We start from the raw sequence: 24,425 nt of genomic DNA, 5'->3' as shown, positions 1-24,425 counted from the left end.
GCGTCACCAACTTCCTGAGATTCGAATTCCACGTAAGTTTGTTGTTTACCGTCGACTTCTCTCGTATCCAAGCAATGTGTTTTCCTTGACTGGTTGCCCAGTTACTTCTTTATGACGTCAGGGCATGGTTACGCCCCTCCTAAATCAAAGGCTTCTCCACTGTAGTCTCTTTTAAGGTGGCTCTTCTCTCATACCTTGTCTATATCTGCGTTTTACAAACCAATTGAAGCTTATTTTGAATCTTAGAGTACAGCTGAAGACACTACTGTGAGGAATGAATACAAATACTGTGAAACGTCCATAAAGAATGAAATACAGCATGTGATTAAATACCTCCACCTTAAATCACATGCTGACATCGCAAGAAGCAAAGTCTCCACCCATTCTATGAGCAGCTTTGTAAAGAGGTGTTGTACTTCAACTCCGACGCTCGAATGCTGTCACACGGTGTAGTTTCGGATAGCAGGAGCACTGGAATAGACTTGGGATTTTAACCGGTGTCTGGGACGGCCGAGCCACATCTTAGTGGATATTCTTTGTGGACAAATCTAAACTATATACATTTTTTTTCTATATACATGCCAAAACTAGGCAACTTTGTGGAGGATTCTGAGACATTGTCGCGAAAATTTGAAGTTTTCGCCACAATTATTGGTAAGTGTCATCATTTTTGACAAGGATGGTGAACTTTTTATGCAACAGCTGGTTTCCTGTTTATTTGCTGAGTTTTGCAGTGTTAGGTTAAATTTTTGACCTGCTTAAATGACTATTTGTATTTTAAAGATATTTTAATTAAATAAATATAGTCAAAAATTAAAATAGTCATATTTTACAAACCCTCATGTGTCACTTTCTATATCTTGTGGCACACAAAAGGAGAATAGGAACTGACAGCCAGTTTAGATGCAATAGCATCTTTTTTTCATAAAATAGATGCTGAGTTCTGCCTAAAGTTTCCTTTTGTTCTCTACGGAAGAAAGTTAGTCGAAATGGTTTTGCGTCAACAGAAGTGTTGGCAAATGGCAGAAAATTCAATTTTGCGTGAACTTTTCCTCTCAGTTGCAAAAAACCCCCCACGAGGTTTCTAAGCTTCCACTTGATGTTTATGTCTTGCTTATACGACAAAAAAAGTTTGTTTTGGACCTGCTTCGGGTAAAATGGTACCTCGTTTGGCCACTGGTAGGCGCTAAAACTACACCGTAAATTGTAGATTGATATGTTTTTCTTACACGGGTTCACATAAGTCAGTGATGGCTCTGCTCATGCAACCACGTGAATGAGTTGTAAAGTCTGGCATAAGGCACAAACACTTAAGCCTTATGCCAGTTTTTTTTTTTTTTTTTTTTTACATTTCGCAAAGCAGATTTGCTATACAACCCGAAACAAGTTATTTTTTTCCAGTAGTGTACAGATAAGGTGTTATATCATAGCTGGCCCATCCATCTGTAGACGTTTGCAGACTGTAGCTTACAGCACATTTGGCACGAGAGCGTGATAGTGAGTGATTGACGTAAGTGTCAATTGTGTATCGCCCCAAGCGATGCTTACGCTGGATGACTGGGACGCGACGTTTCCTTAAGAGCATACTGTCTTTTATTGAGGACTATTTGAATAGAGATAATGATAATCATAATACAGGCTTTTAAACGTAAGCTGCGCAAGTAGACCGATTACAGGCTCTTAGAACATGCGTGTATATTTGCATATGGATGATTATTCAATATCGTTTAAGCGTTGTAGGCTACTTTAAATTCGCACTCATTTTTAAAGATGTTCTTGTATGTTACATTTCTTTATATTGAACTTATCCCACACCCAGAACATTTTTCCTTTATTTATGTTCCCGAAAGAATCACCCATAAATCAACGTGTAAGAAATGAAATAATACTAATTAAAATAGCCTATATTTATATATTTTTTCATATTTCCGCTATTGAACACACATTTTATTATTACAAATATATCACCAAAATAGCTAAAAATGGTTTACAAGACGAACCTAGAACAAAACTGACAGAAAATTCGACACCTAAAAGTCAGCGGGAAACATTAAGATGCAACCTAAGACACTTTTTGTTTATTATGCACACGTTTATAATGCATAAAGCGTTGTTTTGGAAACAGCCCGTTTAGTGTTGCCATTTAAACATTCAAGGTTATATTCGGTGACTTTTGTTACTTTGACAGTTTGCCTCATGAATGGTGTGGAATTGTTAAGAGTGGGCTGGAACTCCAGGACTGGAGCTCCTCGCCCACTCAGATTGGATTTGTCCTCAATGAGGAAAGCGATGTGGGGGAGAGAAAGGAGGCGGGGTTTGTGCTCCACGTGGGTGAGCCGTACGCTTCTCCGCTGGCTGCGAGAGCGTGACGTCTTTACAGAATCCTCCTCTGATTGGACGGCGCTTTTGTGGGTGTAACCATAGCGGCACTGTGGAAGTGAGATACGGCGAAACAACGGGCATTATTATGCGTGTTTCACTGGAGTTTCTCTTCGCGATGAGGGCTGGGGTTTAAAAAAAGCCGTTGCGCTGGTTTTGCAGTACACTGTCAACGACAAAGGACTACAGTTTACAGAATACTGATGTTTATGCACTATCGGAAAATTAGAATTAAATACTGCCGCTAAAGAAGCTATTAATGTGGAGGCTCACCGCAGGAACGATCACCAAACGGGAATAATCATTGGGAATATTTTCCAAGAGCTTTTACAGATAGCTTTCCACTGAGAGATCCAGCCCTATCCGCCCGCTTCCATCGACCCTGTCTCCTCTATCGTAGGCTATCGAATGGACCAGCATCCGAGCGCCCGGAGCTGCAGCAGTCGCGGAGCTGCGCCGTCCTGCGAGAGCGTCTCCGGCGAGCCCCCCATGAATTTGTACATCCACTCCACCACCGGCACACGCTTCGAGCTCTCCCTTCCCGCAGAAGAGACCGTGGAAGGGCTAAAACGAAGACTCTCTCAAAGACTGAAAGTCCCCAAAGAAAGACTCGCTCTGCTACACAAAGAAACGTGAGTAGTAGCCTGATGTGTTACTGTTAGGTTGCACGGCTGGCTGTTTTTAACAATGGTTAAAAGAAGAGCACGTCAGAAGGTTGGTTTTTGCTGGGCTTCCGACTGGAGATTTTCAGCCAAGTCCGATGGCAAGCCGTTTAAACATTTATCCATTTAAAATGACTTTTTTTAAAAATTTTATTTACATATTACTAGTACTTATTAGTATATTTTAACCCCTAATACTTATATTCCAGTATCTTTTCACTAGCAAATACGCATTAAATATCATGTGCATTGAATTTAGTGTCGATTCAGTTAGTCACTAGTACTTACTCATTAAGTACAATAGCATATTCTTTAGCTACTAGACTATTTCAGTAATGACAAGTATACTGTTATATTTATAGCCTAGTCGCTGATGTATTCCAGTTTTACAAACTCATTAGGTAGTAGTACTAACTGCTCAGTCGTTTTTAACCATTCAAATACTATTATTTATACCAGTGTTCTAGTTAGTAGGCCTAATATTGGAATATTGACTACAATAATAATCACTTATATGCAATGAGCAGCTGATGGCTTACTGAATAGATAGTAGTCACTATTGGAATAAGTACTAGCATGACAAAGAGAGTTAGTTACTGCTACAAGTATAAGTACTAGTAACTGTACTTAGTTAAGGAAATGGCTTGCCATAGGGGCATGCATCTTGGAGCCCTGGTTGCAGTCCATGTTACATACCGTGATTTTTCTTCATTTTTTTTGCTCTGTGACACTCCACATCCTCTTGAATAAAGAAATGAAAGTGATCTAAGCTGTTGACAGTGTACTGTGGAAGTCAGTTTAATATAGGCCATGTGCAAGGTGTGCTAGAAACCTGCGACCATATATGAAACCGTACTAGTATTTCAAAACATTATGCAGGAAATATAAGTTTTACAGCTTGAAGGGCCCAAAGGTGTTCTCGTTGACATTAGTACGCATATAAATAGAAGTTCCTAATTTCTTGATTAAACTGGTTCGTTTGCTTAGTTAAAATATGCATGGAATTAGTAATTTTCATTATAAGCCTGATGTCGGAGGAATAAAGCATTCCTAGTGGGACTTGCACTGCTGTGTTAGAATATTTAAGTGAACGTTAAGAGAATAAGGGGCAATGTTAGTTTCAGTGCAGTTTGCACATTGCCTAACAATTGCACTTGGGTGGTGGAGCTAGGAGGTGAGAGAGAAGCTCTTTTGTCACTTGCAAATGACCCTAACAGTTGCATTGTTTGTGCTTTGAATTGGGCCGATTGAAAAGCCCTCACAAGTAATCACCACCAAATTACATCAGCCTTTTAAAACGAAGAGTCGCTTAATCTCTTCTGTTTGGTTTAGCTGCCTCCAGGCCAAGTGCTCAGTCCCTTTGTTCGGCAGGAGGTGGTGACATTTAGCCCGAGCACATGTGTGCACATCTATGCCACTAGGAAAGATATTTTTAATGGATTGGTGTGTTAAAAATACATTGAGACGGTGTAGATGAAACATTTTAATACATGCGGGGGTGTTTTTGGATTTAACATGCTGATTTATATATACACAGACACCTTTTTTTGTCAACTGGTTGAGGCTGCACATGTAGTAGCTTACTTTTGTTTTATGCATTTGTATAAATATCGATATCTAGATAAGTGTACATTATGTCCGAACCAAACTGTTATTTTAATGCTAGTATTGTGTACAGTAAAAAGGAATAGTTCACTCAAAACTGAAGATTCAATCATTTACTCACCGTAATGTTGTTCCAAAGCTATGTGACTTTCTTTTTCCGTGCAACATAAAATTTATTTTAAAATGTTGTACCCCTTTTACTTTCATTGTATGAAAATAAATAACAATCTTCAAAATATCTTATTTCTGTTTTGGAACTTACATGCTGGAATTTTGAAGTCTAACATCTTTGTCCTTTTTAGACGCCTGAGTTCAGGAAAACTTCAAGATTTGGGAATAACGGATGGGAGCAAGTTAACACTGGTTCCGACAGTTGAAGCAGGACTAATGGTAAAGATGGCGTGATCTACGTTATATTCTCTGTACATCCTTGACCCTTTTTGTCACACTCATATTTACCCTGTTGTATCTTTCTTCCTAAAGTCTCAAGCATCGAGACCCGAGCAGTCAGTAATGCAGGCGCTGGAGAGCTTGACGGAAACGCAGGTAAGATTTCACTCTAATAAGGTCATCCCAGTAGATGTTTGAATTACACAGTGGCCCATTAAAATGGACAGTTGTGCGTACACTTAACCTAATTGCCAGGGCAGCACTGAACACCCGAACTTGGCTCTTTTTTTTTTTTTTAAGGATCATTTGTATGTTTTTGAACTCCCTACTGGGCAAGATGTTGCACTGACACATAGGGTAATGGGATACAGATGATGCCCTTCTAAGCTTTTAACTCGAAGACCTACACACACTTACTACGCATATTTTAAGAAACACCTTCCAGTTTCTAGGCAACATCTGTGAGCCGAGGCAAACCCCACCTAGAAACCCCACCACTTTTCATATGAAAGAAACTCTGCAACTACTATTTTATGGCCACTTTCTAATGTGTATTTCCGTTTTAGGTAATGGGTAAGCCTCATGATGAAAGCTATTCTTATCTCATTTCACTCAATGTTTTGATTGATTGGATAGCCGCCCTTAACTGCATCTTCTTGCTGATATTTTGGGAAATCCTGGGTTTTTGTGATATGTGTGTGCATTTGTGTAGGAGAGTAAAGCGTAAATCCGTAATGACGACAGAGAAGTGTGGTTGTGTGTACAAGGGGGAAGGGTAGACGGGGAGTGCATCACTCTTAGTGCTCAATACGCCTTCTCCCGGCAGCTGCGATGTCTCCTGTTTCTGTAGAAAAGATTTTTAACCTGCTAAAAGTGTCTCACGTTTAGCCTTTTTTAATCAGAAAACCTTTTGCAGTGCCGTGCAAACATTAGCTGTGTTTTTCTCTGATCTAATGTGCTATTTGTAAACGGTTTCATCTGGTCGCTTATGAAACGACCACGTTTTGGAAATCATAATTTTTAGTCATCGTTTGGGTCTTTTTTTTTAGCTTCACGGTTACAGACATGAATTGAGTCAGTAACATTGCCAAATGTGAGACATATCACTCTTTCAGAACTGGAATTAGTCAACGCAGTCGATTGTAAAAAGGGATCTGCACTCCATGAATCCTACCCTTCTTGCCATGTATGACTAGTTACGGTCGGGGTTTGTAGTTACAGTGGACGACCACATACACATAGCAGAATTCCAAGAGCTACAGTGTTAGCTTCCAGGGAAAGATCTATCTCAGACTTCCTCGTAACCAGACTGTTTTATGGAAAGGGAAGGCTTGCAATTATTGGAATGGCATTTTTCCCCTTGTTACTCTGGCCTAACAGCCTTTTCTGGCCTATAATTTAAAGCTGCTGTGGTTTCGCGTGTCTCTCCATAGTCTCCGGTTTTACCCTCTCCGCCGTTAAAGAGGAAGAACAGAATGACATCAAGGAGTTTCTTAGTTCCAAGGGAAAATATAGCCTAGTTTATGCAGTCCATTTGATTGATCAGCTGTCCTCTTGAACATTTAAACAACATTTTTGCATTCGAGCTGCGCTTTGTTGCTGGAAACTCTGCTCGTCAAGTAGAAATAATGACTGGTGTCTGATTCTTCCGGCGACGGAGTACGTTAATTAGAGGTTTCTGTGCTAACCCACCTCTAAAGGCAGGTAGATTGCGCACTTTGTCCTTGGGGGATAACATATCGGTTTGTTTCTGCAAGCAATCGGTCTCAGTGCCACAGACTAGAGATGTTTTCCTGTCATAACTCTCCACCCTCTAGACACCCACCTACTCGTTTTAGAATGGGTCCGGTGCCTGTCATTGTGTCTAAAATGGACAGATGCAAATAATGGGATTCAACAATATAGAGCGAGTCACCTCTCTGTCATTTCCACCCACCCAACCCCCTTCCCAGAGGGAGCAAGGGATGAGAGTAACTGAATATGAGAAATGGATGTAGTGACGTCACCCTTGAGGAGGGTCTGGAGTGTATGTGATTACCAGGAAGGACAGTGATGAGTCAGAATGCCAGGTATAGATTGAGGACAGAAATAGAAGCAGTGAGCGGGCACGTCACAAGGCTCTACGGGATACCGATGACTTTCGTGCCATATCCACAATGATTTTTTTTTTTTTTGGGGGGGTTGCAAATATTTGAAATGGAAAAGGAGGGTGTTGGCATGTTGTTTGAACAGCTGACACATGGGAGGAGATATTCGGTTGCGTTAATCTGATCTGTGATCAGGGCCATGCCTATGTGTGTTTGCACAGAGAGCACTCCCGATCCAAGGGGGACTAAGCTGACATGGGCAATCACTTGGATTCGTGACTGTTCTTGTTTCCCATCCGCCATTGTGATTGAAGTGCTTGGTTTCGTGACTGAACTGAAAAGTAGGGAGGGGAGTGTGTGTGTGTGTGTGGGGGGGGGGGGGGGGGGGGGCTATGGAGAACTTATCTTTAGCCGATAACCAAGCCACCAGCTTTTTAAATTAGTGTTAAAATTAAACTTAATTAGTGTTACTTTTTAGCGCTGTTCCAAATATTTGTCATTCTTAGTGTTTCTTTATTCTGTGACCTTTCGCTACATTCTTTTTTTTAAAGTAATTAATTATTGCTGAGTCCCTTGATTGTAGATATTTTGAATCCCGTTGGCTGCAAGTGTGACACGTCTGTTTTGACTCAGTCTCTCGCCTACCCAGACGAATCTGTTCAGTCATCTGAGGAAAAAGGTGTTGTGCCTTCACGCGCATATCTTTGTTGGCCACCCGGAGCTCAGAGAAATGAGGAAGGGGACACGGCAGTAGCAAAAAATGAAGATTTGCCTCAAGTTCTTCCAATCCTGTATGACCTTTTTTATTCTGTTGAAAACAAAAGTCTTAAGAATATCTTCTTTTGTGCTCAACTGAAGAAGTCATGAATAAAGGATGACAGCAGCAGCTTTGTTTTTTAGGTGAACTATCCCTAAAAAAGAATAATTTCTGTCTGTGCCTTAAAATGATTTAGTTTTAGTCTGCAAATATGATGGAAAGAGGCTCCATGCAAGTTCTGAATGATCGAATTTAGCCTTTACCCACTGAATCCTCAGCATTCAATCTCATGTAGACCTTGAGTAGGTCAAACCCCTCAAGCAAAATCTTTGAAGGTAGCCTTCTCTTTAGAGCCCTGCACGGGCCTCAAATCTAGGCCCTAGCCCGGCCCGGGCCCGAGACGCTGAGGCCCTAGCCCGGCCCGTGTCCGACAGCTTATCAAAATTCTCGGCCCGAGTCCGACTGGAGCCCGTTTTTTTTTTTTTTTTTTTTTTTTTTTTTACATTGTTGCAGCCATTAAAATAGTTCTGTTTTGTTTTTAATGTCAAAGTAGTTATTTTTCGTTTCGTTTCTTTAGTAAGTTAATTAAGAAAAATGTTTAGAGCATTTTTTTGTTTGTTAAATTAAAGTTTTAATTTTTTTAAGTGACGACCAAAAGCGGCCAGCGGCCGACAGTGAGTTAACCGCATATTTAATTAATTTAGTCTCTCAAATCAACTCTTGACTTGTCTTGCCTATAATAAAATCCATAAAACACTTCAAGCATCACAATGTTAGTTAATTTCGCCAACTATTACCACCAGTAGCCTAAAAGGCATTTTTGACGAGCTGAGGCAGGCTGATTCTGCTCGCGGCTCTCGCAAACGGAGCTAAACAATCTAAAAACAAATAAAATAAAAAAAGCACATGCAGGTTGTCTTATAGCCTACCTTACACCTACGCAAATGAATATAAATCCCATCTTCAATTCCCGGGGTATATGCTCATTTAACGGAGTTTACAGCAACGGAAGCAAAAGATTAAGATGCATTTTATTCAGCAGCTTATTTCAGATTCAAATACCACATAAGAGAGCGCGACGCACTGGTAAGATAATGATCTCATTCATCTCATTCATTTTTATTGAAGATGATGGTGTTTTTGACTATCTTAGACTTATTTTAAGTTTCATTTACGGCCATTTGCGTTGGCTTGCATTAGTCATTTGCGGCGATGCGTGTTGCAGCACCATCATATCTATCTGACTACAACATATAGCCCATAAAACATTGTGACACATAATGACATAATGTTTGAAAGTCTGTAGGTTAACATAAATGCAGATAGGCCTAATTGTAATAATAAAAGACAACATAGCCTAATTATCGATTTTGAAATATTAAACCAGTCAATACAGAACGAATTATTCTGTAGCCTTTTGCCGTCAATACCATGGATATGGCATGGGCCGGCTACTGCCGAAGTTGTCTTTGCTGTATCAATAGGCAATATATTTATATTTAACATGAAGTATAGGGCTTCCCTGTACATTAATAGCACCAGACGCCCCGCGGATGACACGCAACAGAAACACCATGCTCACACCACGCTTGCAGTGTGTCTCCGCGCTGAAGAAACGTGCGCTGCTGCTGGCGCGGACTCTGAACCTATGCTCTGAACACTGTGCGAGCCATCTTAACAGTTGCGTTAGCTATTATGGTCTCGTGTTGTTTCCACCAGCGCAGAACTCATTGTTCCTTTTAATTGATAAAATAAATATAAAACGAAGGAGAAGCCTATAAAAAGGCCCGAAGCCCGGCCCGCGTTTTAGGTATGACATGAAAATTGGCCCGAAGCCCGGCCCGAGGGGCGTAAAAAAGTCGGGGCCCGTCGGGCTCGGGCATAAATGCAGGGCTTTACTTCTCTTCAGGGTTTGGAGAAAGATGCAAGTCATTGATTATTGTAAAGGAGCTTGTTATTGCATCTACACTCTTCGTGCCCCTTTGTGAAGACTATACCCCCTGGTGCCTTCAAAACCAGCCAGTCGATGATGAGGGTTAATAAGCTGGTTTTTAACTTTCTGTGTTTGCTGAGGCCTTCGAAAGGTGACCAGTAGTCTCTCAGTCATGCTTGGTATCAAAAGAACCTGCTTTCTGATTTGACCCTTCATAGATGGGTGTTTTGAGACTGTGAGTGAACGTCAGCCTGGTGCTGTTCCGAGCTCCTGCCCGTAGCTCCTGTGCTACAGAAGAAACCGCCTGCAAATGAGTTCCTTGAACCGCAGGGACCCCAATAAATAAAACTGTCAGCTATAGAGTTGGGAAAGAGAGAAAAAAAAGCGGAAGGAGCCAGAGGCGTACTCTCACTGAATATTTCATCAGCATCTACTGGCATCCTCACACCCCTCCACCCTCTCTCTCGCTACAAGGTTTCTCCCCCAGCCCTCCTCCCCTGTCTCCCCTTATCATGTTTTCTTTCTCTCTCCTTCACTCGCTCTTCACTGCATAGCAACCGCAGCCCACTGCAGAGCAAAATGCCTCCCCAACAAATCAAAATGGACGAAGTGCAAAGATAAAGGAATAGTAGTTCTATTCAGTTTTAGGTGAGCCAATGTTGGCTTATCCAAGTGTAGAATTCTTCAACACGTTAACTTGTTGCCATAGACATGTCAGTATCTCCCAAACAGAGCATTCAGACTTTTTCCCGCCTTTTTTGCACTGAAATTTGCAGAATGATTGGGGATGTGCAAAAAAGGTTTTACATTTAGTTTTTCAGTAAAATGTCAAAAAAATCCTTAAAAAAAGATACTTTTACATGAGGAGAAAACTCTGCATAAGAGAATTGTATTGAGAAAAGTTATATATGTTCACTTTTAGGGAGCTTGTTTACTAAAAGTGAAAACTCTACCAATGCAGTAAAACAAAAGTTATAGAAGATAAGTCCTAGAGATAAAAAATATACATTCTCAGAATAAGAAAGAAAATTCTCAGATTAAAAAAAAATTGTTTTCAAATACTTTATTAAGTAAAATTAAGTAAAAAATACTAGTTATATTTTTTCTGCATTGTACAGCATTATTATTGATAGCTAAAAGCATAGGACTGTTAGCCTAAATGTCATATAAACTGATATGTAAGGGAGAAGAAATGCTTAATGTTGAAAAAAACTGTGGCCGCAGATTCCTTGTGGGTCTGTTTAGAGTTTGTGATCTCTAGTTTGTTTATTTTCATGTAGTGAGTAAAGAAAGGGTGGATCCAGGTAGGCCTTCAAAAGCATTTCCATGCCAGTGTCAAGTGTACTTCGGTTATAGAAATTGATCTGTGTGCCTTGACGAGAGAGCGAGTCAGTGGCCTTTAGAACAAAGAGATCTGTGCAAACGTACACTTGCGGTCTCTTTCGAGAACCTTATCCATTTTAGGCATTATAGACTTCATTTTGACACTTCAGGCTCCATACACTTGACAGATTCTATATATCTGTGTTATAGATCTAGCCAACATCTGGAATTTCTGTCCACAAGACTTCCAAAACTCTTTTGATGACAACTAAATACGGGCGTTCTTTCACAAGCATAGAGACTGTCCATAATGGTCTGTTAATATATCTTAGTTTTTCCAGTCATGTCAAGAACATTGTTCAATGTATACTTGTGCACACATTTCTCAGATGCCGTGTAAGTGAAGATCTGTAAACCCGCTGTGGTCATTCGTTTATTGCACCAGAAGCGTGTGGGCTGGCCGATGCATTGACAAAGGTCTGTGTGACTCAAACTGACGGCTGTTGTGGGGAATGTCTCTGCAGACCATGTCCTCGCCTTTCAGAGGCACTTTTACTGGTTTATGGGGGTTCACGCACTCTCTCATTATGTGGGATGAGTCTGGGCTTTGAGTGAGTCAGTGAGATGCTAGGGCTTTATGATGACTGATCTGCAAGGCTAATGTGGGGTCTGGCATGCTTTATGTGATGATTCGCAGGCCCAAATAATTTTAATTATTAGTGCTTAGATGTTCAGTGCTCTCCTTGCTGTAGATATTCAAAGCCTTTCTCTCATTGCAAAGTCACTCTGCTATATGGTAATGGAAGCAGAGTAATTATAGGGTCTTTTTTTTTGGAGTCTGATTTGCGCATTTGTAAATCAACTCCCAAGACAGCTGTCAATCGGGGGTAGGATCCGATCCACCCTCACGTTTAGGTGAGCCACCAATTTCACAATTGACGTTTAAACAGGTCGCAATCAAATTTAGTGTACTTTTCGTTTCATTTGTTCATTGTCATACATAGATATCAAGGGGAATTTTTTTCTTTTACATTATCCTTCTCAAAGATGGAATAAGGGTCTCCGTGTCTGGTTCTCCATGTCTGTCAGTGAAATGCACAGAGTGGTAAAGGTCACTCGACTGTGAGAGTGGCTGTTCGATGGAAAAATAGATCAGCAAAAGAGCTAGAGAAAAAAAACAATGGAGGGTAGACCCCAGTGATCCAAAAGGTTAACAACAGGTCAGTCAGCACAAGCACACTCAATAGAAGGACAATGAATCCGCTCAGATCTGTTAGATCTGCTCAGGGAATCTTCATGGTTTTCATTTTTTTCCTTTTTGTTTTTCCCTGGGACCTTTGATTCTTCTTTATTTGTGAGTCATTTTGAGTCTTGGCATTTATTGTTATACATAGGTGAAGTAAGAACATTCTCAGAATGTGGCAGGTGCAACAAAGAGAGTCTTGAGGGTTGAGATCGAACAAGGAGGAGGTTGCTTGGAGAGCAAAGTCAAGAAAAGAACTCTGCATTTCATTTGTTTTCAAGGAGTCAAAAAGACACATGGCTCAACAACCATTCTGGGTACTCCTAAAATGGACAAGCCTTTCCGGTCCAGCCTTTCAAACAATTAGCTATTATGTGACTGTGTGGCGAGTGGGTCTGTATCCTGTTTCTATGGCAGATTTTTCAGGCCTGGGGCCAGACAGAAGTTAGTGTTTCGTGGGTGTGCTGAATGGTAGAGTGTTGTGTATATGTGTGTGCCTTTTGTATACTTCTGCTTATTCATAAAAAGGCATTCACATTCAGTCATATTGCCAAATCCTTTTCCAGTCTATAGCAGTACAAATGGAATTACTAAAGCCACCCCCCTCTTCATTTCCTGTCCACAGGTCAGTGATTTCCTGTCTGGCCGGTCTCCTTTAACCCTGGCTCTGCGAGTAGGCGATCATATGATGTTTGTCCAACTGCAGTTGGCAGCGCAGCACTCGGGCGGCCCACAGTTACAGCATCGGCATCTCATATCACGCGGGAGTTCAGAGGGTACAACAGGACAGTCTCATGGAGCTTCAGGCTCTGCCTCTGGGATGGCGAGGGTTTCACACAACCCCCACCCACATCACTCACACCCGCACCCTCATCCTCACCATCCAAACACAAAGCTCCCATCTAACCTTGCAGCCGCCCCACCTTCCCCCTCTATCCCATCTGTTCCTCCCATGTACCCCACCTCAGCCTCAGGGCACTGTAGCCCTCCACTGAACCCTTCTCAACTCCCTGGAAGTTTTCTTCACTCCCCACAGCCATCGTCGGCCTGTCCCACCTCTCCAAGCAGCCCTAGTCCTGCAGCATCCTGTCCAGAGGTGAGCCATTGTTTCTCCTACATTATCCAATTTTGTATAATAATGGCAATAAAGTTGATTAGTAAGATGTCTAAACCATACTAAGGGTTGACCACTGGCTCATTTTTTGCACAGGCCAACTGCCCAGCAAAGACGCCTGGCAACTGTAACACTCCTTCACGATCCCGCAAACCAGGCGCTATCATTGAAAGTTTTGTGAACCATGCTCCTGGGGTCTTTTCTGGGACATTTTCAGGTACAACTTCTCAATAAATGCATTAATTGATAGGCTCAACATACAACGCTAGCTCTTCTATTTATATAGAAGATTTATGTAATCTAATGGACCTATATTTATAGTCTATATCTAATATCTATATTGGTTCTTCCCTAAGGCACTTTGCACCCCAACTGTCAGGACAGCACCGGACGTCCCAGGCGGGACATAGGCACGATCCTCCAAATCTTGAATGACCTTTTGAGTGCCACCCGGCATTACCAGGGCATGCCACCATCGCTCACACAGCTCCGCTACCAGACCCAGTGCAACAGCCCAAGTTCGCCAGCACCATCACCATCACCACCGCCCTCACCTCCTCACACCCCCGGACTAACCGGCCTGCCTACCACAGTGCCCTCTGAGATTCAGCCCACCCTCCACCCACTGGTGCAATGCCAGAGCCAGATCCGCATGTGCAAGCCTCCCGGTAAGTTTTATTGCATTTGCCAGAATTTTGACTTTTTACTGTAGCCAAAAGTATTTAGATTGTAGCCAAGAGGTTCAGGATTTAAATCTAAGGCATTGTTAACATAGCTTCAGAAGGTCCAAGGCAAGGGTGTGAGGATAAGAAACGTGAAGATGTTAGAGAGGGGGAGGAAGAACTAGGCTTGTTCTTTCAGGCCCTGGTAGTCATGCTTCAGCAGCCACAGCATGTCTGGCTTTGTCTCTGTGCTGACGGTGTCCTCTTTCCTCTGAGAGGCAAAGAATGGGGGTGGACTACTCTGTTACCAAGAGGAAGGAGGCAGAGAGCCAGAGCGAGAGAGATAACGAAGCGAGATAGCACTCACAGACGTGTGGCAGGTACCCCGCTCTGTCTGGTAAAAACTGATTATCTGGGGCAGCTCGGTTTAGCGCTGAGGAGGAAATTGAACTGCTCTGTCATGAAACACCACTGTTGGAGAGTACAGAGATAATGAAGAAATATCATCCTAGCACTGTTCAAAGCTTGTGCCTGTTATCAATCTAGACTAGATTAAAAGCATACCAAGCTTACGCTGCACAATATGAAAACATATCATCAACTACTTGGGTGGAATAACTTCGGTCACTCGATTTTCACAAAGGGGTAGGGAATCCTACGCATTTTTTGAGATGATGCATACTTTTCCCGTGTTTTAATCCCTCTTCTGCCTGCATAATGCTTAGTCATTTGTCCGGTTCTCTCTTTATACTGTTCTCACATTGAAAGTCAATAGGCCATCCTACTGGTTCCCCTCTTGCTCATCTGCAAAAACTGTCCCAGCAGCCAGTCAATAGTCAATGGTTGCTTGTTTTCCTATCAGCCTTTAAATAGAGATTTACACAATATATATGAGCTCCAAGAGAATGCTCATTGTGTTTGAAAGTCAGCAAGAGGAGGCAGAGGGAAAATACCAAGAGTCCATTCATAAAATTGTTGTTTATATCCGGCCAGTGACTGCCCACTGATTAATTGGCACTTCCTCTTGGGCAAGAGAGAAAAAGGGAAGGGCGCTGTGCCTATTTTCTGGACAAACTGCCTTGCGTGTCAACATGTTTGTGAACCCATGGTGTAGGGCAAGATTGAGCCTAGTTTTAAAAATGCTAGACAGTTGTTTTGATCTCTTTAAGACCTTTATCTCTTAGCACCTGGTGACCAACTTGTCTACATTGGACAGACACCTGTGACTTTCATGACCCCTTTGAAATGTCACATACTTTTAGCAGGGTATCATCATTTCTCACTATACTGTATACTTGATGTGATTGCAGACCAAACGAACATGATATCCCCACCATACTTGTTTTGACAGCCATCTATGCACAGTGTTGTTGGATTACTCTGACTACAGTTTGGCGAGGCCAAATGTCTAGTGTATGCAGAGATTGGGGAGAATATGGGGGATGGAGAGCTGGGGGTGCAAAGAGGGTCGCCTATTCTTGACTCAAATTCCTGTGCTCGCTGGGGTCTCTCAGAGCACTTTGCCCTCTGCAGGCAACCCCTTTGTTTGACCAGCATGCTCAAATAGTGCAGTAGTGTATCAGCCTCGCCTTTTGTAGACTGAAAGAATGAAAACTTAGGGTTGGCCTTTGGATTTGGTATTGCTTGGCCACAGCACTGAGCGGAAGGAGGGAATGGGGATGGAATGACTCTCAAACTGGGAGGGGGCGGAAAGTGCAGGAATGCTTTCGCCCCTTAATGTTCTGCACTATCTGTCAGCTCGGGTTAGCTTAGTTTGGGCTGTGCAAGAGCGTCAGGGTGGAGCTGTATTTTAGAAGGGTGAGAGAGAAAGAACAAGGTAGGGTGCTTGAATTCCTTCCCTTGCTCATTTAATCTGGCCAAAAGCAAACGCTACTGGCTGCTGTGTACATACTGCGGTGATGTGAAATGTCAAGATTTCGGTCCTCTTTGTCCTGGGCTCCCTGGTGCTTAAACATTGCCACGTTCTTTTCCTAACCCAAAAGAGACAATTTGCCTCTGTGTGGATCGCTTGATCAAATGCCCCAGGGCTCTCACCATGTCACTGTGGTGCTCAGACCTGCCCAGCTCGACCAAGGGTTAAATAATTAATTCCCCCTCCTTGCTCACTGCCAACAAGCATGTAAGAAACCCCCCAGGCTGACTATCCTTAGCTCCTCATCATGCGGGGGCCATGGCTAGCCATATCCGATGTCTTTTATTGCTCCTAGTATGCAAATTGTGGTCATTCGAGACCACGGCTCCCTGCAGGGTCATTGATGCCATCGCATCAGAGAAGCAATGGAGATGTCAGGCTTTGGCCGCTCCCCTGGTTTAGTTCTTGCTAGGGGTGCAGATGGCTGAACACAATGCCTGTCCTATACTGTGCACCCACTCCAAGCTCCTCCCAACCTAGAGGCAACACTGGCGTCCATCCCAGCTCTCTGGGAGTTAGCTACAGCTGGCTTATAGAACAGGAGTACCAACTGATCTCAGAGTTCGTCTTAAAAGGAGCATTGCAAAGGCTTGAGAATTATAAAAGATTATTTTCTCGGGGGCAAAGCTGGTCACTCTGTTAGAAGATCCTGATCCTGAGTTTTGGTTGAACAACGCAAATGTTACAAATGGCTATAGATGGGTAAATGACCCATGAGAGTGGCCACAAGAAAGGAACTCTTTTTAAATTTAGTTTAAAACTTGCCATGTTCTAGAAATGTTCTCTATGTATCCTTTTCTTTCCCCCTTTTGAATCCGTTTAGAATCAGTTTTTTTTACCTTTATGCTTCCAAAATATAACAAGATAAATGAATACCTAAATTAAAACCATGATCATCATAGAGAAAGCATATTCAACAACTCTTTTTATGAGTGAATTGCTTTTTCAAAGCATTTTTGGGTAAATCAATAGGCTAGATCTGGACAAAAAATGACTATTAGATGCCAGTGGTTGATGTCTAACACTCTGTGACATACTTTTGTGTAACTCCCTCCTCCACTGCCAAGACATCTTCCCTTGATGTAGAGTGATTGCTGCACCCAGACTCAAAAAGATCACAAGACTTATCAAGACAAACAAACAAGTCAAAGACAAGTGTTAATTAAGCTGATCTTTAATGGATCAATGGCAAAAGGGAATCTCAGAGAGACTGCCAGATCGCTGTACTGTAGGCCAACACATTGGGTCGAGCTTAATGTTTACCCAAAACCCTGCTTAACTGACCTAATACCTGCAGACAGGCCAACAGCCTCATCGATTGGGTAAAAATCCTCCCTCCGTTTCTCTTTTTCTCCTCATTCTTAATCCTCCTCCTTTCCATTTTCCCCTCTCACGTGGTTATCAGCACTCGGTCTGAATCTTTCTCCCTCCATGCAGGGATCAATACATTCTCATGCATCAGCTCGTTCCCTTCAAAAAGCATGAGACGAGCACATAACATCCCAGCTTTTGTTCGCCAGCACGCTGCTACTTTTTAGATTCCAGAGGGATTTTTTGTGTAATCTCTTCCACCTTCCATGGCTTGTTCTCATTTGCCTATTTCTGTCTTTATTTATGTTCCTCTGAGCCCTCCGTCACAAGGCTGTATTGAGGAGGAGGGGCGTGGGTGGATGCGGGTGCTGGGGGAGGGGGTTAAAAAGAAGGCCAGGTGAATATCTCATGTGCGGGCCCGAACAGCTGTGTGGCAGGAGGCGGGGCCAGGGTTGTTTTGTCCTTTCCTCCCCCTGCTCCTTTCCCCTGAGGCTTGGGCAGAGCTTGTCACAAGCCTTTTTTTTGCCCTAACCCCCCTAATTTGAGCCGTGGGCCTGAGAATGTCGAGTGCGCAGTGAGGACACTGCAGCACACACGGCTCGCTCTGAGACAATGCATCGTTGGTGAAGGAGGATGAGGGGAGGAAGGGCAGAGAGGGTGAACGCAGGGGGGAGGTGCTTTTTCTGTCCGTGATGTTCACTTGCAATCGTCGCTGGCAGCAAAATAACTCTGTTCTTGTCCACCCACCCCCCGTATGTGTATGAGTCCAAACCTTAGTGCATAGGGAGGGGTCTAGGAAGCACGAAGGGACAGAGAAGGAGAGCTTTTGCACTGCTTGTTCTGCCTTTGTTCCCAGTGTATCCCCCCCCCACCTCAGCCGTACACTCTTTTTGCACTCACAACAGCTTTGGCGGATCTGTTGGGGTGGCTTCAGGCTGGTGAGCCATGCCACAGTCTAATAATAACCCCCCTAAACGGGTGCATTGAGTCTGCCCCGGGCAGCCACGTTCGTCTTTATAATGATGCGGGGGTTGTTCGAAACATTCAAGTTAAGTTTGTTTTTCCTTGCAGCACAGTCCCCAAGCCAATGCCAAACTAGTGGTGATGTTTTCAGAGTGTCTGTGGATCTGTTTGGATGGGCGACTGTGTGAGAAAGTACATTGGCAGAGGCCACGGATTCTCACAAAGAACAAAAAGGAACTTGGCTTAGTAGCAAAAGGTCTGCCTTAATATCTTTGAGACCATTGTGGGCTTCGTACAATACCTTGACAGTGGCATACCGTGCCCAGTGCCGTTAATGAGCTCTTCTGCTTTTATTTTTTTCCCCTAGCATATTTTTGTAGTTAGGTCCCTTGGGGCACCGCTGCCTCATGCAGCAAGGTTTTTTTCCACTAGCCCCAGTTGGTATGCAGAGAAGAGCTGACAGGCTGCAAGGTGAGGTGGCTGGCCTACTTTTGAGGCCTAGAGTTGCAGTGAGACTCTTTGAAAGGGCAGATGAAGGAGAAAAAAAGCAACCCTTTCTGAATGGTTTATCTGTTCAGTTTGTGCAGTCAAACAAAGACCTTCTTAACCCGTAAAGTCCTATAAGACCAGAGCCACTCTAATCATGCTAAAATGCCAGAACAAGCCCCAAATCTGATTTGTCTAACCAGGTTAGGAAGGAACTATTTGCCAGATATCTGTTGTTGTTTGTACAGCCTGTTCTTTCTCTACAAATATTCAAATGATTAAAACCACCACTTACATTTATATCGCAAATCCTTACTAGATGGCTTAAACCCACCCACTCTGGAAAGGTATTAAGTAAAGGGGGGAATTGAAGAGCAAAATCCTGATTTCATTTTGATATGGAGAGGTGGATGAAATTGATTAGTGAATGAGAATATGCATCTGGGCCGTTGTTCTATTGCATTCTGGGTGGAATTCCAGAGCATGTCTTTCTCACTCTACCTCCTTGTCTGTCTTTCTCTCCAGAGGTTCTGGGGAGGGGTGAAGCATTTGTGCATATGGGGGTGGGGGCCTCGGTATTGGGGGGTTGGGTGGGTGATTACTCGTTCAATAAGCCCAGGCCAGGAAAAGAAAGGGGGAAAAAAGGGCCCGGCTCACTTCGCTTACAATTTCCATTCGCTTGCATTTTCTATTGAAAGCCAATAGCAGTGTCCTCGCCTGGAGATGGATTGCTGCGCTAGAGCTAAGGTTTAATCAATAGGTCTTTTTAATTTGCCATCGATCCATGTTAAAAGCTACTGCTGCTGGTGCTGTGTGTGTATGTGTGGCGGAGCACATGCGATGAAAGTCTATGCTCGGGATTATTGACATTCTAGCCGGCTATTTCATTATTTAATTCTGGGATAGTTCCTAATGGAGCTGGCTAATAGATTGTGGTTTCTTTTTCTTTATTCCATTCTCTTGAATATATTTATAAATGAAAGGTTTAGGGTTGAGCTGTGGAGTGGAAAACCCCCTTGTGTTTTTCCCTCCCTAATTGGCGCATTAGCCGCTAAAACCGTAGCATTGTTTGTGAGATCTGAGAGCGCAAGGTATTCGCTTCCTGTTAAAGAAATTGTATCGGTTAGGAATGTGTGTGTGCATGCACATGTAGGCGTAGGTCTCCTCGGGCGTGTAGGTTCCTTTGTGAGAACGCGCTTCTCCCTTTTGCGTATCTCAAGGGCACGCCTGCCAAGACATTTTGAGCCACTTCTGATAAGGGAAGAGAGAACTTGCTGCCACATACTGAGATGCTCTTCTAAAACGAGACGGCAGCAGAGTGCTTATTTCTGTACTGGCTAAAAGAGAGCGAGAGAGTGATGGGCCGGAGGTAATCGCAGCGTGCCTTTTTAAGAACATTGACGTCACCACTCAGACTTTAGTTTATTTATTCAGCACCCGGCCTTTGATAACATTCAGCAGGATCAGCAGTCGGGATCCAAAGCACTGAGTCATTCTGTCCTAGACCAAATATGTACTGCACCAGCACTTCCCCCTGCTCTAGTGTAGATAGTCCCCACCTTATGTTGTGTTTTGGATGCTAGTCTTTAGCTTGGGATCATTTAAGTATTAATTACCATTGCGATTTATGCATATTACCGATCCATCTCAAGATGTTGTGCTTGAGTAACTAGTTGATTGACTAGTTAATGTTTTGATTTTGTTAACGTTTTTCACATTTTTAGCAACTTTAGCTAGTTTAATCTAATCTAAGCCAAGTAGTCTGAACCAACAATTCTTTGACTAGTTCCTTTTTTAACTCTTTTTTTTTTTTAACTCAAATTCTTGTTCTCCCTGTTTTTTCAGGAGACCGACTGCGTCAGACGGAGAACCGAGCCACACGCTGCAAGGTGGAGCGACTGCAGCTGCTCATGCAGCAGAAGCGTCTCCGCAGGAAGGCCCGGCGAGACTCCCGTGCCCCGTACCACTGGCTTCCCAATCGCAAGGCCGGGCGCAGCAACAGTAACAGCAGCATGTCTAGCGAAGGCTCCCTGGACCTGGACTTTGAGGACTCTGTGTGGAAGCCTGACGTCAAAGCTGATATGAAATCGGAGTTCATCATGGCCTGAAGCAGCAAAGGCTGCGCCCTTTTCGAGGAAGATTGGGGTTTACACTTTAGAGAGGAGAATTTCCGAAGACTGTAAAAACAGACGCACATTCAGAATCTGGTAGGCTTTACTCCTCGTCTATCCTGTGACCGCGAAGACTTTACACAAAGGAAGATTCACAGACTTTTACTTACCTTACGTCCTTGATAGACTACGATCTTGGAATAGACTTTAATTTCCAAATGACGATGTTTGGATACGGATTGGACTGATGAATAGACAGCATTTGGACTCTGAACGTCCAAGAAGTAAACTCAAATGAGCATAGCAGACGTCATCTGTGTTGGGATTTGTTTTTCTCTTTCCTTTTTTATGTTTTCCTTTTTTTTTTTATCCGGGGGAAGATCCATACAGGCCAAATAAAGGGCACGATGAACTGACAAAAATCAGATACTGATCCTACTTCCTCCTTTTTTCGTTACGACTGGGCATTCACAGTTCAAGAATCATTTGAAGGGGGTTATCTTCGTTTTCAAGTCCTGTTTTTCTTGAATCATGATGATTTTTGAAACAATATGTAGCATTACCCACAAAGCATTCAGGTTTTTTATCTTGTAGACGAGGAGGGTTCATTTGCACATACACCTGTGATTTGAAACAGACAAATTATATCATAACCAAGAGATGGCACAGTGCATGTTTAGTATATAAATGTACAAAAAAAGTCTTTCTCAACAACAGCTCAGTAGAGTCAGAGGTTCAAGTAGGAAACTAGAAACGAAACAAAAATATGCTGATGCGACTGAATATAGGAGGCTTGTGAAGTCGGTTGTTTTAGTATATATATATATAAAGAACGACTTTTCTTTTTTACCTCCACGAAAACAAACAAACTAACCAAATGTAAAACAGAAGTTGCTCAGCAAGGCTCAAGTCAAGCTGTGAAATGAATCCGATGTTGTATAATCACTTAAATACATTACTGTCTAAATGTGTATTATAGAGAGAGTAGTGGGGTGCCAGAAGAATAGTTTACAAATGTGCATTATAATGGCAGGGTGGAATCTCTCAATTATGCATTCAACTTAACAACGCACCGTTCAAGGGTTTTATCCCAGCAAACGCTGACAGTTGTGACACAATTTCAACAAGATTACCCTTATTTGTTCGTTCGACCAGACTTCTTCCCACGTAAACATACAGACCGGAGCGAATCTCCCCCTTTACACTCTGATAGTGCCTCATCCGTAGACGCACTGACATATTCAATCAGGCGTTCCACAGACAGACGGTTCTGCTGCTATATGGGACTTCTCTTTGCATGCAAAATTGTGAATTATCCTGATCCTTTTTTTGTAGAAAATAATAATAATAATACTGAGAAACTGGTGCTGAAAAGAAAAGATATACAAGCATGAATTTGTGAAAAATGAGGTGGAAAAACCCAGACATTTGCCCCAGCTATTTTTCTTTTTTCTTTTGAATTCGAAACGTGATGTTACATATCAGTCGCAAACCAAAACAGGACTGGAATTCTACTGTACATGGATCATTCCTGGACTAAGGAACAATGGAACGTTTTCTACTCCCAACATCTATGGGATCTTCAGAGCAACCCCCCAACACTCCTATTGACCTGTCCAGATGCGGACTAACAGGGATGTTAGCAAGCAACATTCGCCCCTAATGACTACTTGGAAATAAACGTGAAAATGTCCTAAACCACATCGATGTTGCACTCACTGAGTTTGCAATGAGATTACCTACCTGAAAGGGAACATTGTCTTATCCTTTTTTTTTTCTGTTCAAGTGGCCTTAACGTTCATTATCTAAACACTTGCAGAGTGGTGGACAACATGGGGATGTTTCTGTTGTTGTTTTTTTTGTCCTGTGTTTTTGTTAAAGCATCACTTTTTCTAGGGCAATTTTTGTGTTTAGGAGGTGGAGGCTCTATTATGTCAAGGCTTCGGTGCCTTAAAGTTTTGCCCTGTCGTGTGTACAAAAAAAAAAATCTGAACAAATGATTTGCATTTATGCAGGTTTTTATCAATTTATAGGAGCTCTGGTAGAATATTGTCTTTTATGGTTCGATTGTTACAAGTCACAACCTGGAGGTTAAACAGGTTCCATCAGTGTGTTCCGTTGTTTGTTTGATTACGTCCCTTGAACCCTGCTGCCCTACAAAGAAGCAACAAATTTACACATTTTAATCGAAAAAGGACGTTTCAACTGCAGTGCTATAGTGAAAAAGTGCCCTAACTCTCAACTGAGAAGTCCTTTAAGGACACATTGACAACATGCACTTCCCTTCTTCTCAGATAAATGAATTCAATGGATGATTTCTCCCTTCCCCCCAAGAAAATCATTATTTAATTTTATATATGTATGAAATATACTCTGTGTGTGCCTCACCTATATGTAAAACGGTAAAAAAAAAAGTGAAAACTTAAAAAAAGCATAGGAGATGATCTGAGTCTTAGGATAAGGGTAATTGAGGGTGGAGGGAGGGAACGGGGGGCATTTTCAATAGTTTGTTGGAGTTCTGATCACATCATTTAAGTTGCCTGTTCTTTCTTGTAGCCAATGAAAACTGATTACAAGAGTCGAGAAAAAAAAACAATTTACAATGTTCTAGCTATAGACCGGTGTAGCACATGTGTGACTGTATTAATTTATGAAACCAAAATGGTAACTGTGAATTATGTATTTCTTTGTGCTTTTTTTAAAGTGGGCAGATGGTGGAAAAAAGGGCGTTGCTGTGCCCTGTTTTGTTTTTGTGGAATATAATGGAAATAATCGAGTAAAAAAAAAAAAGGAAAATATCTAAATATATTTTTTTCTTAAGCAATACATTTCAGTGTGACTTGTGATAGAACATTTTCTTTTTTTAGGTAATAAATTGAAAGAAAAAAAATGACTTTTTGGTGTATTTGGTGTTTTTTGTGTATGAGTGACTATATTTGTGAATTTCTGTGGAATTTACAAGTTATTTAATGATAGATAGATAGATAGATAGATAGATAGATAGATAGATAGATAGATAGATAGATAGATAGATAGATAGATAGATAGATAGATAGATAGATAGATACTTATAATCAACAATAGCTTACTCAGGCATTGTCCACCATCTTGTATTCATGTTTTCAATGAGTTTGTCATGTTGTCTGAATGTTAATTTGGCCAAAACACAATAGGCAGAATAGCTAAAATACTCAACTTTTAGAACAAACTTTGTGCCAAGAGCACATTTGATGCTTCAAAAAGCTATGTTTGCTAAAATGCTAAAGCTAGCTCACTGGGTTTGGGAGCAGAGCAATTATGTTGGTAGCTTGTGTTGCTACCTTACTGCTCACTCATGTCTTTCTATTACCAGTTCCTTTTAGTTTATAATGAGGGTGGAGTATTCCACGTACTGCATGGAGTGTCAGAGCAGCTGCGCAGTTTCATGATGAAAGCTAGCTTTAAAGCGTACAGATTTATATGTGTC

General features: G+C 42.2%; 1 protein-coding gene across 1 annotated transcript; it reads left to right on the top strand.

The window, feature by feature from the left end:
- The first annotated feature begins 421 nt into the window (after positions 1-421).
- Positions 422-23,852, top strand: midn (midnolin). Its single transcript, XM_067415897.1, has 8 exons — positions 422-654; positions 2,780-3,011; positions 4,949-5,036; positions 5,130-5,192; positions 13,005-13,475; positions 13,590-13,710; positions 13,850-14,161; positions 20,694-23,852. The coding sequence occupies exons 1-8, from the start codon at positions 579-581 to the stop codon at positions 20,954-20,956; spliced, it is 1,626 nt and encodes a 541-aa protein (XP_067271998.1). The 5' UTR covers positions 422-578; the 3' UTR covers positions 20,957-23,852.
- The last annotated feature ends 573 nt before the right edge of the window (positions 23,853-24,425 follow it).

This window comes from Pseudorasbora parva, chromosome 14 (genome assembly GCF_024679245.1).
Source record: "Pseudorasbora parva isolate DD20220531a chromosome 14, ASM2467924v1, whole genome shotgun sequence".
In the NCBI taxonomy this organism is placed as follows: Eukaryota; Metazoa; Chordata; class Actinopteri; order Cypriniformes; family Gobionidae; genus Pseudorasbora; species Pseudorasbora parva.
The sequence above is the reverse complement of the archived record's forward strand: the minus strand, read 5'-3'. Positions and strand labels throughout refer to the sequence as shown.